The following is a 17604-nucleotide window of genomic DNA, read 5'->3' as shown; positions in this document are numbered from 1 at the left end:
TCATTTACTTGACAGCTGTCCGGATTTGAAAGACATTTACAGCGAATTGGCTAGTTTAGCTCAAAGCAGTGGCTGTGGTTTGACTATACCAAGACTAACATGTCCTCCTTTTTTATGTTGTTGACTGTCTGCATTGCTTTGCTGATTTCTAAAAGGATGATCTAATTGTCAGAGATTTTGTTCATGGTTCAGTTGTCTCTATGCATCAGCAGTCCATTCACCCATCGTTTTTTCCCCCCATCTACTGTCTCTAATTGTAGCTAAAGGGGTGAGAAAGGAAAGAAGATTGAAAGGAGACCAGCACACCAGTAAATCTGAGTTTCTTACAGATTCTTCTCTCTCTGATGGTCCTGTTGGGATCATTCTTCCAAAAAAAAAAAGTCTTGTATTCTTCTATTTGTGCATTTCTTCCTCTCTTTTTCTCTCCCTCATCTTTCCACTCCAGTTGTTTAGATCTTTTTTAGAAATGTTTTGATAGCTTCACTCTTGTTTTGAACTGGATGCTGCCAGGACAGGATAATATCTAAACTGAAAATCTGGCCACCAATTTGGGAACCAAAGTTGACATTCAGGCATTGGTCTGAATCATCTCCTCAGGGAGTTTCCTTTCTCAGTAGTTCCTGTGTTTCCCTTGTGTTTTTGCAGGGAAATGGTGCCATCCAGTTCCTAAATCAATTAGAAAGTGTGTTGTGCATACTATACAAGACGCTCCACACATTTTACATCAATCCAGCAAAAAAATGACCATATTGCTCTAATTTAGGTGAAACTTTCTAAATCAAATATCTCATTCAAATATTACAATTTTTGAAAATTTGGGGGAAAATCCACCTTCTTTTAGTTTTTAGGTTATTTTAAAATAAAAATATTAACAACTCTGCATCACACGTCAAACTCAAAACCATTTATGTGGCCCTTGAGACTCTTTCAAGTCAAAAAATGTGCTTAAATGTTTTTTTTATCAATCAAATTAAAGCAGTTTTTATGTGTATACTGTCAAATTACATCAATGTGAAAAGATGTTCAGTAGTTGATTTCGAAAATTACTGATGGAATGCAGAATAAGATATTTATTAATATTTTATCAGTTTATTAATGTGTTGTTTTACCAATACATTTTGCTATAACAAACATCGGCCCTTTGAGGACATTCTTGATTATGATTTTACCCAAAATGAAAATGAGTTAGACACCCTTACTCTACATAAATAGAAGCCATTTTGGGGGTAAAATGAATGATTAACCAGGCAACAAAGATGGAATAATTTGTTTAAAAAAATAATCACCATGCTGGTCATACCTCCAGTGCTATTTAAAGATTTTTTCCTCTTACAGAAATCTTCTCTTTTTTTTTGTTGCCTTTTTTCATGTTTTAAAATGTTCCAGACTATTTGGATATGAGACAGAGATAACCTGAATAAATACAAAATGTTGTTTTTAGATTATTTAAAAGCTATCTAGAACAATATAGTGCCCAGTGAAAAAGTAATTGACCACTAAACCTGGCAACCTCAGTCAAGCCAAACCTCGTAACCTAGCAACCGAAGCAGAGCTCCAGCACATTTGGCCAGCTGGTTTTGCCGCTGTATGCACTGAACAGTGGCTGCTAGAAAAGATGAGTGTTTTGTTGTCAACTTGCCACCCAGAAACCACTTGCTGCATTCTTATTTGGGCAGGAGGCTCTACTTCTGCTTTTCAAAGGTGTACAATTATACAATTGTGCACCTGTTTGCAGCCATTTTACACTAAATGAGTTTTGGGGGCGTGGCTAGCAGCAGCTTATTTGGGTTTAAAGTGACAAGACGTCTTAAAACAGCTGAAAGAAGCTCAAAATACTCAGCCGGGTAAAATCTTATCTGAGAAAAATATTAACATGATGTGTATTGTCAATAGATGTAACCTAACTTGTTCAAGGAAACATAATAAGTCACCTCTAAACACAAGTGGTTTTATTCCTCATCTTTTCTTGAATTTCTTCAGATCAGGGCATGTTATTGTTTGGATAATAAAACCTGCCTGATGACATGAAGTAGGTTAAAAGATCTCAGTGTCTTGATTCTTTAGATCTGGTAGTCATCAGAGCTGGGTGTGTTGCTTGCAAAACAGAAACTAAAATTTTGTTATTCAGTAGATTCATCATTTTATAGGAGTTTCTTGTTCTCATATGGCCATGTTGGTCTGGATAGCTTTTTTGAAATGGTCATTTGAAAACTGCTTTTTGTATTTCCTCATGTTCTTTAAAATGTTTTTCATTAGAAACATTTGTGAGAAAATGGTAAAAACAGCAGAAATCTGCCTGTTTTAAAATGGATCTGCAGCTGTACAATTTTCAATTAATCAGGTTTTATTTACCAAAAATATGTACTTACGAGGTTCTAAAATTACAACCTTAAATTTAGAACTGCATGATATTTTATATGTTGTGAAAAGCTCGATCCTCAGTGGTAGTGTGTGGAAAAACTAGATCCACCTTTAAGCACCATTTATCAATTTGCTCGCTTCTCAGACTTTACAAACATCTGCATGTTGAATTGAGATAATCAGAAAATAACAGATCAAGCCTCATTTCTGAGGCTATAAAACGCAAGGCAGTTCAACTTTTGTGGAGTTTGTATCCAAGCCCTTTCCCCTCTTGTTGCTGTGCACTGTTGATCAGCTGGCTGAAAGACAACTTTTACACTTCCCCTCTATGACAAGAAACAAAATTGGTTACTTTGGAAATATTTCTGGTCATAAAACATGCAGTTTTACAGCTACCTATTGTAGTCCGTTAAGCAGCTCAACGCAGGCGGGCAACCAGAGCAGATAGCCTAACTAATCAATCAGCTAATAACTTAATAGTTTAATGTACTGCTAGGTAAAGGGGTAGTGTCCTTGAATGTGACTTAATATGGAGGTTTTTGAACCAACTCATTTTTCCAAACACCAAAAAACATAAATTTATTACCAATAAACAACTTTTTTTAAGCACTTCACAGCAAAAACACAAAATCTTACCAAGTAATTTTGGTCTAGTTCCTAGAGAAAATATCTCAATACAATTCAAACTAACTAAAAAGTAACTTTTCAGCAAGAAATAGGAGTTTGTTTTAAGTACACAATTCCTTAATATTGATGAAAAAGTACTTTATATTGGCAAATAACTTGTGAAATGGGAAAAATGTCACACATGAAATAATCTGCCAATGAATTAAGTATGTTTTCATCAATATTAAGGAAATATGTACTTAAAACAAGCCTCTATATCTTGCTGAAAAGTTCCTTGTAGCTTAGTTTTGCCTAAGAGTTTGTGTTTTTGCAGTGTTGAGTTACGCTGCGTTCAGACCTGACGCGTTTCGCGCTCAAGAATGTCTCAAGTTAAAACTGTGTGCAGTTTGAAGTCAGACGCTTGACATTTTTTGCTCTGGTCGTGCGTCAAACGACAGGTGATATTGGGAGGAGTTTGTTGACTTTTTTCCCCCCTCTACCGGTTACTTTGAACAATGGCGGATGAAATATTGAGAGAGCGCCCTGGCCTTTATTTACTGGAAGCAGGAGAATGTCGTCGTCGGGCTCCTCTGCGCCATGTTTGAATTCACCAAACAATTCAGAGGTGTTTTGAGTTTCACAACCTAGCTGGGTCACTTTCAGCAATATTTTCGTCTCACCCTAGCCCAGTCTTCTAACTCGCATCGGCGTCTGTATCTCCTAGCAGAACGCCAACGGCAGGCCACTACGCCATGTAGTGAAGTCTCTCTGATTGGTTGACGCTTTGCGTCCGGGGTCAAAAGTTCCAGCGTCTGTCACATTGGGCACGTGTTGAATGCTTGAAACACTTCAAATGCGCAGCACAAACAAAGTGTACTAAAGTAGCCCACTTTGGTATGTTTTGGAACAAGATAGGGGGGGATGAGTACGTCATCGGCCGAAATGATAGTTCATTATCTCATTAACGAAACCTGCACAAACAAACCACTAAAAATGTAGCCCACTTCGGTTTGTTTTAGAGCAAGATGGTGCTCACTTCTCAGATGGTGACCTCTGGATGACCTAAAAAAATTTTTTTAATATCTCTGAAACTAAAGCAGCACAAACGAACATTTTAATGGCACAAACGGAGCACTAACCAGTCTGTTGGCTGTAATATTTGCAGGTGGGATATCAGCTTCAGTCAAGACGTTTCAACGCGCCCTGATGCCCATATTGGTCTGCTTGGTCTGAATGCAGCTTTAAAAGCAGTTATTACCCAAAAGAAGCACCAAAAAGTGCAAAATTTGAATTTTTCCTTTTAAAGCAAGGTGTGGTGTAGCTATAAAATATTTTCTTCCACCAAAATTCAAATTCACAAATACTTTAAAAAAGGAATCGTGTAGCTGTCAAAGAATGGTGGATTTTTCCTTTAACTTTTTGTTTTATTTTACATAGCAGTTTTAGAGGAGTTTTGCTAAACCTCCTCCAGGTTCTCATTATCTTTCTGTTTTCTGTTTTTAGGGTACGGTCAGGACCTGACAGCCTTCGGCCACAGCTTTGCAGACCCCAGCCAGACGGCCGCCTCGTACGGAGCCCCTACAGCACAGCCGGCTGCCGCTCCCCAGCCCGCCGCCAGCGCGTTCGGCAGGGGGCAGAACCACAACGTACAGGGCTTCCACCCCTATCGACGCTGACCACCTCCCCATGGCGGTGTGGCATGGTGTAAAGTTCAGAAACCACAAAAAAAAAAAAAAAAGTCAGGGAAACAAGTGTTCTTGCTCAACGCAATACTGGATTGTTTGTTAGAAATGTTGAAATAACAGTTTGAGATAGAAATCTTTTATGAAAACAGGGATTCCAGAAAATTTTAAAGGGTTTAAGAAATATTTTTCTTTTCTTTTCTCGCATAATTTAAGAAATATTGAGCAGAAAGAAACTTTTATCCCCCACCTTCCCCTACACCCATGTTTTATAGTAGATCTAAACTACTTTGCAATAATTTTGATTGTCTGGTGAAACACTAGCACAGAGACTTATATGTAAAGAGACTTGCATTTAAATATGTATATTTATGGTGGACGCAAATGGAAAAAAACAGGGTTTAAATTTTTCTCAGCTTTAAATTCTAGGAAAAAAATGTTTTTATTTTTCATTTGGTAAATTTTTGTTTACTTTCTGAGCCTTTAAAGTTTGTTTAAAATGGAGATTATGAATATATATAATATATATAAATATATATATATTATACACAAACTGTGCAATTTTTTTAAAAAAAAGAGAATTTTGTACTATAAATGTACACTTTGCTTGTTTTTTATTTAAAGATGTAGACTTCCCTCAGGTGGCTGTTTTGGGTGCATTTTTTGCACTTATGCAAAAAGGAAAAAAAAGGACAAATTATTACAAAAATAAATGTTTTAAGATTAAAATAAATGTTTGGTTTTGTTTCTGTGGAAAAAAAAATATTGAATGCGTTTGTTGAAGACTATTTGTTATTGTGAATGACAACTGCTGATTTAGCTGTAGTTTCTGCTTATGAAATGTAATTTGTAGATAGAAATAGTGAATACTCATTTTCTTATGGGTGGAATATGAAACTGGGCTCCTTGATACGAGCATATTACTGGTCCGTCTATCTCGGGGCCAGTAGGTTGATTTCATGACACACTGAGGTTCACTGTATTTATTCTAACAAAACAGAAAAATCAAGTTGGTAGTTATCAGTCCAGTGGATAGAATATTGTCTACTAGCATAAGCTAAAGTTAATGTTAGCCACACAGTAAAGAAAGTAAAACTCACCTTCGTATCTGTGAATGTATAACGAGGCGAACGTCTTAAAACCTTTCTCCAGCTTAGTTGTTGGGGCTTTGGATCGATGTACATCATTAATTGTTACCTTGGGCAAGCACCGAGTGTAAAATGACATTTTCAATAGACCGGAAACGACCGAGCCGCTTTTCCCCGAACACGGAGGCTGACGTGCAAAAAGCCCATTAAATGTCTGGAGAAACAACTTGTTGACTAAACAAAATAAATTCAAAGAATAAATAAACAAATGTTGACAAACCTAACATCTATAACATTAAAATAAAACCCAATATATAAAAACATTTGGAAAAAAGTCTTAATATTCTGACTATTCTCGAACAACTACTCTTGTAGTATAATTACTTTAATGTAAAAACTAAGTCAATTAATTATTGGATAGATAGATAACGCTGGTCTATTTAAAAATATGAACAACATGACAATAACCATAATTTTTTTTCTAACTTGCAAACATTAGCAAATAACATAAAGAGGGGTCTTTTATATATGGGAAAACAAAAAAATATGTTGACATTCACAGAAACCAGTGTCACTGTTGAAGGGGCAGTATCATGTGGGTGGTGGTTTCTTCATCCCATCATGTAACTTGTTACCTTAAGTTCTTATAAAATGCTGTATATCAAATATGACTTAAAAGAAATTGCACTTTCTGATTTAATGTCTTGAAATTGGAACTTTGTCTCTTTAAAATCTCCTGCTCTTTTTAAATTCTGCCTTCAGGAAGTCATATCAACAAATTTGAACTCTTTAACAATGTTTTTACCATTGTTGCACTGAGAAGTAGCTTCTGTAATGAGCTCAGAAGATGCACAGTTCACCATGTTTGCTAATTGCTGCTGACTAGTCTGAAGGAGCTCAATGGGCGAGCCTGAAGGCGGAAGCTTGGAAACTGCAGTGCCTGAAGGTGATGCTAGGTCCACTCAGGCGTTTTGTGCAGCTGAATGGTTCCCATGGGAGGTTAAATTACTCTTCATGCAAAGAATCAAGGCAACACTCGACGTATGTTTTTGATGAGGGAGTAACATTATAACGTGATCTAAAGCTCCAAAAGCAAATTTTACACAATACTACCCCTTTGAACTTGCAATGCATCAATTCACACCTGCTGATAGACTACCTATTAATGTACTTTAATTTGCATTAGTAAAATAATTTTTCCTCAGTGGTTAGGGCACCAAAATGGCTCCAGGCCAAAGGCCCACATTCTTGTGAATCCAGCCCTGGCTGCTACTCTTCTATTGGCCTCTACAGGTGTGTGTTGGCTGGGTATTTATATCGGGAATTATTCAAATTACCTTTAACTACAACAGCAGTCATAGTTGGCTTCCTTTTTTAATTAAAAAGAAAGGTTTCTTGTGTTAAAAGTAGACTGATTGTTTTTAAATTTAGACTAATAAATCATAAATTCAAGGTGTATTTAACGTAATTTTTTTTCCCAAAAATGTTTTAAGTAATTTTTTATTGCTGAATTTCCGTGCCCCAACATATCCGGGGTAAAGGTTTCATCGTGATTTCCACTCGCCGTTTCTTTCCGCGTTGCTCGCGCATTAGCACTGAGCGGCTAGCTGCTCTCCGGGAAAGTTGCCCACTTCATCGGCTTATTCGGTTCCGACTCCCCACTTGGACCATAACACTCAAACCGAGAGGAGGAGACAAACTTTCAAGGTCTGTGGGCAGAAAGTGTAAACGACATTAACTCCGTCTCGACCTGTTTTGATCCTGTTTACTGTGCGTGTTGTGCTAGCTAGCTTAAAACTCAACGGCCGATGATACACTGACTGGGTCGAAACCGAAATTTCAAGGATCCGGAGCGGGTTTATAAGAACGTTTGCCAGCCTTTAGTGACGGGACACCTTCAGCCAGATGTTTCCTGTCACTCAGTGAGTCACTTTACTGGAGTGTCAAACTTGAGTTTATGTTCCTGCTGAGATTGTTTTAATGACATAACTGAGAATGGATAAGCTGAGGAAGTTTCAGATTTTAGTGGTTCCAGATAAACTGTTAAAATCTAACACTCTGTTCTGTGTAAACTATTGGTTTACATCAACAAAACGAATCAAAATTATTCATATTCACTCGAGAGTGTGTAGTCAGTTTGTAACCTTTAGCATCTGAAAAACCGTTTTTGTATTGATAAGCAGGACTTTGATAAGAGCTAAACCTAGAGCTGCAAATGTAAAATGACCTGTTGAATAGGGAAAATTTAGAGTTTTTGTTGAGAAATGGTAGATATTGAAAATTATTTTTGTTTTTAGTTTATTAATTAAAGAAAAACATAAAACCTCTGCAAATAGAAGATAGATAAATTTCCTTCTATAGAAAATTATGTAAACAAAATGACAAGAAAAATGATTATAAAATGTATTATTGTTACTTTTAGTGTCACACATTGGAATTTCAATCAATGTACATTTTAAAAATTATATCAATCTTCAAAAATGGGTTCTTAATCATTTTTAGCCAGTTATTAAGAACCACTTTAGGCTCTGGAGGCCCTGCCATAAAAAATAAATTAGCGTAATACTAAAAAGTTTATGCATTTCATCAACTCAATTCACTAAGTGCAACATATAATGTTAATTTTAATTACACACAGACTGATGTTTTCAACTCTTTATCTCTATTAATTATGATTTCTCTGCTTGCATATAATGGAAAAGAAGCATTTAAGAATATTACATCAGACCAATTTTTTAAAAAATTATAAAGAAATGTGGTATTGTTAATGAACGTAAATAAAACCCACAGACAACCGAAACCAAACATGAAATGGCTTTTGTAAACAAAATTTCCCTTCAAATTCAAATCTGAATCATCTGAATTGAAATTATCAGGCTAATTTGAACTTGTGATTAATGGATTGATTAATTGTTTATTGGAAAAAAAATAAATTTTGGTAATCCTAACTAAAACTGGGAAATGTTAGTATTAATTGAGTATCTGTACGTGAGGGAAAACATTTTTTTAATACATTTTATGTAAACTTATGCTTTCAAATATTTTAATGGGTTTTAATTTGACTTAAATAAACAAGATTTTCTTTCCATTGGTTTGCTAAACATATTTAGATGTACTTAAAAAGTGTTAATAATTCAATCATTTAAGCTGATTTATTTTGGTAAATGAAGCTGAATTTCCTGGTCATTTAGACCAGAACCAGGCAGCAGGAGACATCCTGCAGTACAATATGGAGTTACAGTGTAATATTTGCCACCGTTGTGACACAGACGTAAAGCTGTCGGGGCTTACGTCAGCTGCAGCTGATTCACACGTGGTGAGAAACTAGAACATTGGCGCCGATCAGCTGAAGAGGAACAGATCCTCCAGGAAGCAGCTTAGGGAAAACTCTCACTGTTTTCAGCATGTGATCAGGTAGGGCTGGGCGATCAATCCACTTTATTGATTAATCATAGTTTTGATTTTTGAAGGGCAATTTTTTAGAGCATTTTTTTTTCCCCCACCAATGCATTTCTTGGGTTTCTCAGAGTGATGTCAGCGCGCTCAGGGCGGCCATCTTGTTCCACAAGTGTGTTTTACAGCTTCTGTTTATTTGGACTTTGACTTTAGATCAACTTTATGATGGAATATAAGCTAAGATTTTTATTTAAATTACAAGAATAAAGTCATAATATTACAAGAATAGAGTTGTAGTAATCCAATAATAAAGTTGTGCAGCTAAGTCGACATAATGCGAGAATAAAGTGTTAATATTACCAGAATAACGTTGCAATATTAGTAGAATTAAGTAAAACTTTAACGTGAAAAATAATTTAAAAAAGTTATGCTTTGGTGTTTGTTTTACAGATAAGAAAAGAAAAAATATTTCAACACATTATCAAATTATTATCGACAGCAGGACTTTGGAAGAAAGAACCACAAACCGAGCTGAAGTTTTTCTCATTAAAAAATTTTTTTCTTGTCATTTTAAGACTTTTTTGTGGTAAAATTGCCTCATCGTTGCTCATATTATGACTATAAATAAGGCATGGCCCTAATAGTCTGTCGCACAACTCCCAGAAGAGAAGATTGAAAATATTTAGTTTAAAAAGAAGAACATTTTAGGAAAGAAATTGGGGAAAAAAAACATATTAAAATTGGATCTTGCCCCACAATCAGGCTCTGGTTCGATGGCAATGTGTCACAAATTTAAGTCGCTTTTAACTTTCCTTTAGGCTGCTTCTGTAAACGTTTAGGAATGTTTGTTATTTCAGAACAAGCCTTTTTGGGGCGTGCCGTGGTGGCGTAGCGGTTAGCGCGACCCGTATTTGGAGGCCTTGAGTCCTCGACGCGGCTGTCGCAGGTTCGACTCCCGGACCCGACGACATTTGCCGCATGTCTTCCCCCGTTTCCTGTCAGCCTACTATCATATAAGGGACACTAGAGCCCACAAAAGACCCCCTGGAGGGGTAAAAAAGAACAAGTCTTTTTATTTCATTTCTATAATTTTTATGTCATTACCTCGTTTTGCAGGCGGTCGGATCTGGCTCAAGGTTGTTAAACAGTTAATGCACAAGATAAAGAGGCTGAAAACCGACGACAAAACAGAAGACAGCCAGGAAAGGTAAGAGGTTTTTATTTATCTGGTTCCAGTTCTCATTTATTTAAAAAAATATATGTACAGAAAACTTTCATTTTTTTAATTGTTTTAAGTAGGACTGGAACAATGGATTATTATCAATTATGGAAATAAGAATAAACTTATTTAGTAATTGATTAATCATTAACTGGAGTATTCAGATTACTAAAAAAGGCAATTTGCTGAAAAAACAACACGAAAACTGCACAAAATATATTAAGACTTGCATTTAAGACAAAAAAACCTTCTTTGTAAATATGTTTTACCCAGAACTCCTCAAGTGGAAAAGTTTTGACTTAACCTGGCTCAAATTCTTTGAAAAAATCAGAATGAGCAACTTTTTAAAATCTAATTATTAATCTGATAATACAAAGAAATGGTCAAAATGTTTTACATGTGTGAAGTTTTTTTTTTTCCTGCAAATAATCAAGCGCTCACAAAAGGAATACTGTTGTTCCATTTTAAGCAATAAAATGTTCATTTTCTTATTTAAAAAAAGGGAATAAAGTATCTTTTAATGTGTTTCCAATATTGTATAAAAAAGGCTTTGATGAAAAATCTGCAGAATGTGACAGTTTTTTAATTTGTTTAATTTCCAAAATAATCCAAAGAATAATTGATTACTCAAATACTCATTGGTTGCAGCTCTAGTTTTAAGTTTAGCTTCACAAATAAATCCATTTTTACGTTTCTAGTTTAATTCTTTTTTCAAAAAGATATTTAGTCGTGATGTTTGACACCACCGATTTCCTTTCCAATCTTATATTGAGTAAAATTTAATCGGATACTGATCCAATACTGATAATTTGTTCAAAAACACTTAATTTTCCTGTTAAATCTAAATAAAAAAAACATTTTGTATTTCAGATCTTGACTTCATAAAAATAACACTAGACATCCCTCTTCACTTTAAACTCAGAAGTACATTGACGTAGCAGCTAAGTTCTTTTAACAACAAAACGTCTTAAAAAATGTGAAAAAGTTGTTTCAAACAAAAAAATAGGAAATTGATAAAGTAATAATACTACTGAAATAAATCCTTGTTTAATTATTATGAACTACTATAAAATGCAACTTGAAATATCTCCATATTCACTACTTCTATGATCTGTCATTGAGTCTGAGTGACTGAGCAGCACCAGGACGCTTTACACGTTTACCAGGCGGAAGAAAAAGTAGTTCCCTTCATCCCTGTCTCCTGTCCTCTTGTTAAGATACATTATTTCAAATTACTGAAGTATTGAGAATTGATCTTAAAGCATAAAGGTCTGTTACTGGAAGTATCCAGTATTTAGATAAATCTTCTTGTGTCAGCAGCATCAGAGACGCACTGGCAGGCATGACGGGAGTGGATGAGCTCTCAGACAGCACAGAGGTGGTGGAGATGGAGGACGTGAATCCCACCCAGTTCCAGGTGGAGAAACACTCCTGGGACGGCCTGCGGAAGATCATCCACAGCAGCCGCAAAAACACGGGAGTGGTCATCAACAAGGCACCGCACGACTTCCAGTTCGTCCAGAAAGACGAGGCCAGTCCGCACTCCCACCGCATCTACTACCTCGGTAAGAACAGAAACCAACAAAAACAGGTTTTTATTTCTGGAAAAAACAAAGTTTGTTTTGTTGTCCAAACTGTTTGCACAAGGAGCCACAGTTTATTTTAATTTCTTTCAGTTAAAAATGCAAAATAATTTGTGAATTCTGTCCTTCTTACCTGCTCAGCAACAATTTTAACATTCATTTTAATTAAAAAGGTCCAAAACAGGCCTTCAAAGTTGGACTATTTCCTAACTTGTTGGTTAAGAAATCAACTCAATTTATCCAGCAACAAAAATGAGAAATATCTTTGGAAACCTTTGACTGTATTAGTTGTTGGGTTTGACTATGTCTGTTTGAGAATAAAACGTCACTAGAGATTTGTGGCCCAAATTACTACAACGTTAAAATGAAAGCCAAAATAATAATAAAAAAATAATGGAAGAAAAAGACTTGTTTTATAAACCTGTCCCAATAGGAAAATCAATTTACTGCACGATAAATTAAAATGAGCCTTATTGTTTCAATTCAGATTATTATTATTTTTTTGAAGGGAAAGTTTGTTTAGAGACATTATAATCCATTTTATTAGTTGTTTTGTTTATTAATTTTTAATATTTTAAGTATCTTCCAGCTCCAGTGTTAACACCTCATCACAAAATTAAAGTTTATTGGTCTTTGAGAGCAAGCGCTTGCATTATTAAGCCATATTCAATATAGTTGTTGAAAAAGGTCTCAACAAACAATATTATCGTTTACCACAATAATTTCTGGGACAATTTATTTATTGTATTTTAAGATATAAATATTTGTAGTTGAAAATCACATACCATCTGCATCGGCTCCGTTTAAATCAATCCTAAACTGGATGCATGGGCCACGTTAAGCTACTCCGAGGGCCACAAATGGCCCCCAGACCACACTTTGGACACGCAGAAAACCTTTAATGAAATAATAATAATTAAAAATGCCACAGTTAACATAAAATGGCCTGTCACAGCAACACATTTTGCTGAGCGATTAATTGTCTCAAAAATTATTGCAATAAACGATAATATTGTTTGAAGACCATTTTAAACAGATGTAATGGTAATGAGATAATAATGCAAGTACATTCTGCCAAAAAATAAATCCGCTTTATTTTCAAAAGAACACTTAACACTGGAACGGTTAAAACAAATAAACAAAACAACCAAAAATAAATAAAAATGGATTCTCAGTCTCCGTTAACAAAAAGTATACTTGAATAAAAACTAAACAACATGAAACCAAAGTGGAAATAAAAACTACCTTCAACCAAGAGAGTGCAGATTATGAAGTCTGTATACTATATTGCCCTTCAATAATCAATAGGTTTAGATAGAGAAGACGGGCAGATCCGACTGCCTGAGGCAATAGTTCACTCCTCCATTAAGGAAATGAGGAAGGCCTTTTTCATCCAGTGTCATCAGTAGAAAGAGAAAAAACCAGGAACAAACGATAAAGCTGATAAACTAAAATGAGGTTGATAATTTTCATTTATCGTGCGATTAATTGAATTATTGTTTATTGCGACAAGCCTACCCAGACTAACTATTATTTTTCTTGTATTATGTCATACAGACTGAACTTAGTAGGAAAGGAAACCAACAAATTAATTGACAAAACATACAATATTGAGTGTTTTGTGTTTGCCTTTGAAACAGAAATCTAAGTTAATGCCAGAAACTGCAATTGAAAGAAATGCCCATAACAAATCTAGAAGCTGAATAAATTAGTGTTCTGGTGTCTTTAGTGGGTTTTGTCCTTGGTGCGTGTAGATCCAGTCATGTTGCTCTCTTGTGAGTCAGAGGATCCGGCCTGCATCAGTTTACGAACCCATTTCATGTCCGCAGAGCTGCACAGGCTCCAGTGCAGCTGGAGAAAATGGGGAACACACAGGGACACAATTTCTGCTTTGTTGGCATAATTCAGTTTTTCCATTTCGTGTTAATAGAGGTCAGACGGTCTGCTGCAAGAAACGGGAGATTCTAACATTTAATGTCTGCTCATTGCTCTAAGCAATGAGCAGCCAATCAGTCGAATTGTGTTTACGTTTTTGCTGTTTGTCAAACCACTTTATTATGAATCATTAATTAAGTGTTAAAGGCTCACAAACCTGAACAGAAATTAGATTTTATTTAGAAACTTCTCCCACCAGAGGCATCACCATTATCTGGAGTTAATCTCGCAGATCTTCCTGTTTCTTCCTGACAGGAATGCCTTACGCCAGCCGAGAAAACGCTTTGCTCTACTCCGACATTCCCAAGAAGGTCCGCAAAGATGCGCTACTCGTTTTGTCATGGAAACCGATGCTGGACCATTTTCAGGTAAAGAGAGGTTGTGGTGGTAGGTCTGTGACCAGTTATTGAATTAATCGTCAACTAATTTAGTAATCGATTAATCGTAAACTGAAGTATACAGACTCAAAAAAATATTTCGGAGCAAAAACTGTACAAAAGTTTATACATTTTGCATTTAAGCTAAAAAAAATAAACCCTCTTTGTTTGTAGATATGTTCTATCCAGAACTCAAGTGTTAGTTTTAGCTTCAACTAGTTCAAATTCTGTTTAAAAAATCTCTTATTAATCACCGTTTGCTATTCAGTTATTAATCTGTTTATCAAAAACTAAACAAACAGATCAGCTCTACATTGTATTAACGTTAACTTTAGCAAAAACATGTTGATGTTAGAAGAACATTTATGTTTTTATAGCACTTTAGGGAATAAAATGTTTATTTTCTTATTTAAAAAGGGGAATTCAATTATTTGCATCTTTTTGCGTATTTTGATGTTTTACAGAAGGAGTTCAAGTGGTTAGATGAAAAATATTTTAAAGTAGAGCAAACAGAAAGCAGCTGCTGTGCGTCTCATCTTGTCCCACCGTTTCTTTTTTTTCTCCAATCCTCTGAGCAAACACTTTCTGATCGGCCTGGTTTGTCACGCTCTGTGTCCCGCTGTCACCTCTGACCCCAGGCCAGTCCTCACCACGGGGGCTTCTCTCGGGAGGAGGAACTGCTGCGAGAGAGAAAACGTTTGGGGGTATCTGGCATCACCGCCTATGACTACCACCAACCCAGCGGGCTTTTCCTGTTCCAGGCCAACAGCAGCCTGTACTACTGTCGGGACGGCGCCAACAACTCTTTCATTGTGAGTTAAAAGACAAATGCATAATTACAGGATTTCTTTGGGTTTATTGCATCACAGTTGCCAGGAGACGGTTTGGAAAGCTAAAATATTTGGTTATATGTCATGAATGTTTATGTCATATGGTAAATAATGAGAATTTTAATGCAAAGTTGCATCAAAAGTGTAATTAATAAATGAAAACAGTCATAAGCATTCATGAAGACTTCTTCATGTTCATGTCATTTCTATCAATAAGTCAATCAATCAGGTTTATTTGTCTAGCACATTTTAGCAACAAGGCAGTTTGAAGTGCTTTTTATTGTATTTTTGTGTTTTTATAAACACAGTCAACATTTTATGCATCACATTTTGTCAAGTGGTGACGTTACGCATCAAAATATTGAATAATGTTTCATTAATTATGTTTCAAAATCAACTCCAAACATGTGGGCTTTTAGTCTAGATTTAAAGGCAGTCAGGGTTTTGGCTGTTTTGCAGTTTTCTGGAAGTTTGTTCCAGATTTGTGGTGCATACTGTAGAAGCTGAATGCTGCTTCTCTATTTGTGGTTCTGGTTCCGGGGATGCATTTTAACCATCTCTAGTTCATTTAGCTCAGACACTGTGGGAAAAAAAAGACGTTTTTACAGATAATCATCCAGGGTAAAAATGTAAAAAGCGATTTATTTGAGAGAGGAGTCACTGATTTAATTTGATAAACGAATCCTTGGGTCCTTCGTAACGACATAGGAACGTATAGCAGGAAATACCTCCAATCAAAAGGAAAAGTACAGATGAACGTTGCTTATTTTTGTACCCTGAAGGTTTCCCTTCTGCAAGCTCATAGTGATATGAACAGGGAAACTCCTGCTGCTGCTTTGTTCACTGCAGATGAAGCTTTACCCACTGGTGGGACTCCCTCGGTTCATCAGCATGTAGAGAAAACACGCTGTGCAGTTTTCAGCCTTTATTTTCAGCACTTCGCTCACATTTGGACTTTTTAACTCTTAGATATGTAAAATAATTTGCACAATATATATTTTGACATAAATACTTCTGTTAACAAGCAGATTTTTATAAAAGATCTTGTCAAGAAAACTGGCATAAGGGTATGAGATCTTTCCAGGCACACGCAGAAAAAGATGCATAATGGCTTGGAAGAAATAAAGTAATCCTGTAGTTTGATTAAAAGTTAATTAAGTTGAATAAGTCTGAATAACATGAATATAAGTCTAACATGAATATAAGTCTAACATGAATATAAGTAATCACTCAATAACTTTTTGCAAAGCATCTCTGATTAATGATCTGTAATGATTTAAATATGTAATGATTATGTTAGTGATTGACAACAAGGAAAAGATGTGATTTATTGTCAATGAATATGAAGTTATAATCATCTGAAATCAATTTAACAACAAGTTGAATGTGTTTACTGAGTTTTAATAGATAAAGTGAGTTATAGAATATAGAGAAGACGAATGTGCAGTACAGCCCTGAAAACAGGAAATGTCGCAAGCAGTTCTGAACAGATGGCCAAGGAGCACAGGAAGAAAGGAGAAAGACGGGAAATTCCACTGTGGTCAGCAAGCAGGTTGAGAAATGGGGGGGACTTTTTCATGAGACGCAGCAGCCGTGCAGAAAGTCACGTAGGCCAAACCTTCCCATACACACACATGGTGAGGAGAGGCATAAAAAGGGGCTGAAAAGAGGAACCAACCGTTCCCAGTCCGGCGGCGCAGAAGAAGAGACAACACCTGCAATAACATGCAGGGGCAGATTGAAATACGGACCGCACTTCAGAACTACGGGAGAACTCAGACTTCACACCGCTAAGACAGGACTGGGTTCCATCGCCCCATCTCTGGTTCTTTATTCGACCGCTGGTCTCGTCTCAACCCAGCCTTTTCAAACTCTGCAACAAGACCTGGAGGAAGGACAAAGGTCCCTCAGGGATAAAGAACTGGGTTTTGCAAAAGGATTCAGACCCTTTCTGCTTTGCTTCCTTTCTGAGGAGGGCTTTTCCACACCAGGCAAAGACCTCAACCACGGATGCAAGAAATTCCTGTTGCCAAAAGATCCACCATCGTCTGGGTATGAGTTGAATCTGCTCATTGAAATTCTATTTCAGAACTTGCGACTTAACTCTTAGGGAAAGGAGACAGAGTAGTATGATTGTACATGTAAATTTTATTACACTGTTTTTGATCCATTTACGATTGATAATTGATTTGTATGTCGCATATCCCTGCTTAAGCTTGCTTAATAAATTTATACTACAAAATTCTAATGAGGTTGGTGGACATTGGAATTAATAGAGTCATTTAATCTTTGTCCAGTTCTTTTAATCAAGGTAAAACTAATGTACATGATTCCAGTAAATAGGAGGCTTCATAATTTCCTTTGGTGAGAGTAAATAATGACCCTGGGACTTACCTCTAAGTCACTAAACATAATCTAGCCGGTTCCAAGTGCAAGTTATGATTTAGAAAGTGGGCTACCGTTAACAGAAGTGGTTATTGGAATTATGCAGCTGCGAGGGCTACTCAGCTGATTGTTTCTTAACTGT

The 17604-nt window shown here is 36.0% G+C and overlaps 2 protein-coding genes across 8 annotated transcripts in view; both read left to right on the top strand.

Annotated features, from left to right (window-relative positions):
* Window positions 1-4705, top strand: part of dazap1 (DAZ associated protein 1) — a 33846-nt gene extending 29141 nt beyond the window's left edge. For 2 of the 3 annotated variants that reach the window (XM_032572784.1, XM_032572785.1), the window contains one exon: window positions 4471-4705. In XM_032572784.1, coding sequence (XP_032428675.1) covers window positions 4471-4643 — 173 coding nt within the window. In that variant the 3' untranslated portion in view covers window positions 4644-4705. Of the gene's footprint in view, window positions 1-260; window positions 2578-4470 lie in introns of those variants that run through there. The other variant, XM_032572786.1, reaches the window with a different exon arrangement.
* A 2587-nt stretch (window positions 4706-7292) lies between these two features.
* The window catches only part of LOC116726181 (dipeptidyl peptidase 9-like), a 37775-nt gene continuing 27463 nt past the window's right edge, over window positions 7293-17604 (top strand). The window contains exons 1-6 of one of the 5 annotated variants that reach the window (XM_032572781.1): window positions 7296-7444; window positions 7528-7659; window positions 10250-10340; window positions 11673-11917; window positions 14126-14238; window positions 14886-15059. In XM_032572781.1, coding sequence (XP_032428672.1) covers window positions 10285-10340; window positions 11673-11917; window positions 14126-14238; window positions 14886-15059 — 588 coding nt within the window. In that variant the 5' untranslated portion in view covers window positions 7296-7444; window positions 7528-7659; window positions 10250-10284. Of the gene's footprint in view, window positions 7445-7523; window positions 7660-8938; window positions 9152-10055; window positions 10080-10249; window positions 10341-11672; window positions 11918-14125; window positions 14239-14885; window positions 15060-17604 lie in introns of those variants that run through there. The other 4 variants (XM_032572780.1, XM_032572779.1, XM_032572783.1 and 1 more) reach the window with 4 other exon arrangements.

The sequence above is a fragment of the Xiphophorus hellerii genome, chromosome 9 (genome assembly GCF_003331165.1).
Source record: "Xiphophorus hellerii strain 12219 chromosome 9, Xiphophorus_hellerii-4.1, whole genome shotgun sequence".
NCBI lineage: Eukaryota > Metazoa > Chordata > Actinopteri > Cyprinodontiformes > Poeciliidae > Xiphophorus > Xiphophorus hellerii.
The sequence above is the reverse complement of the archived record's forward strand: the minus strand, read 5'-3'. Positions and strand labels throughout refer to the sequence as shown.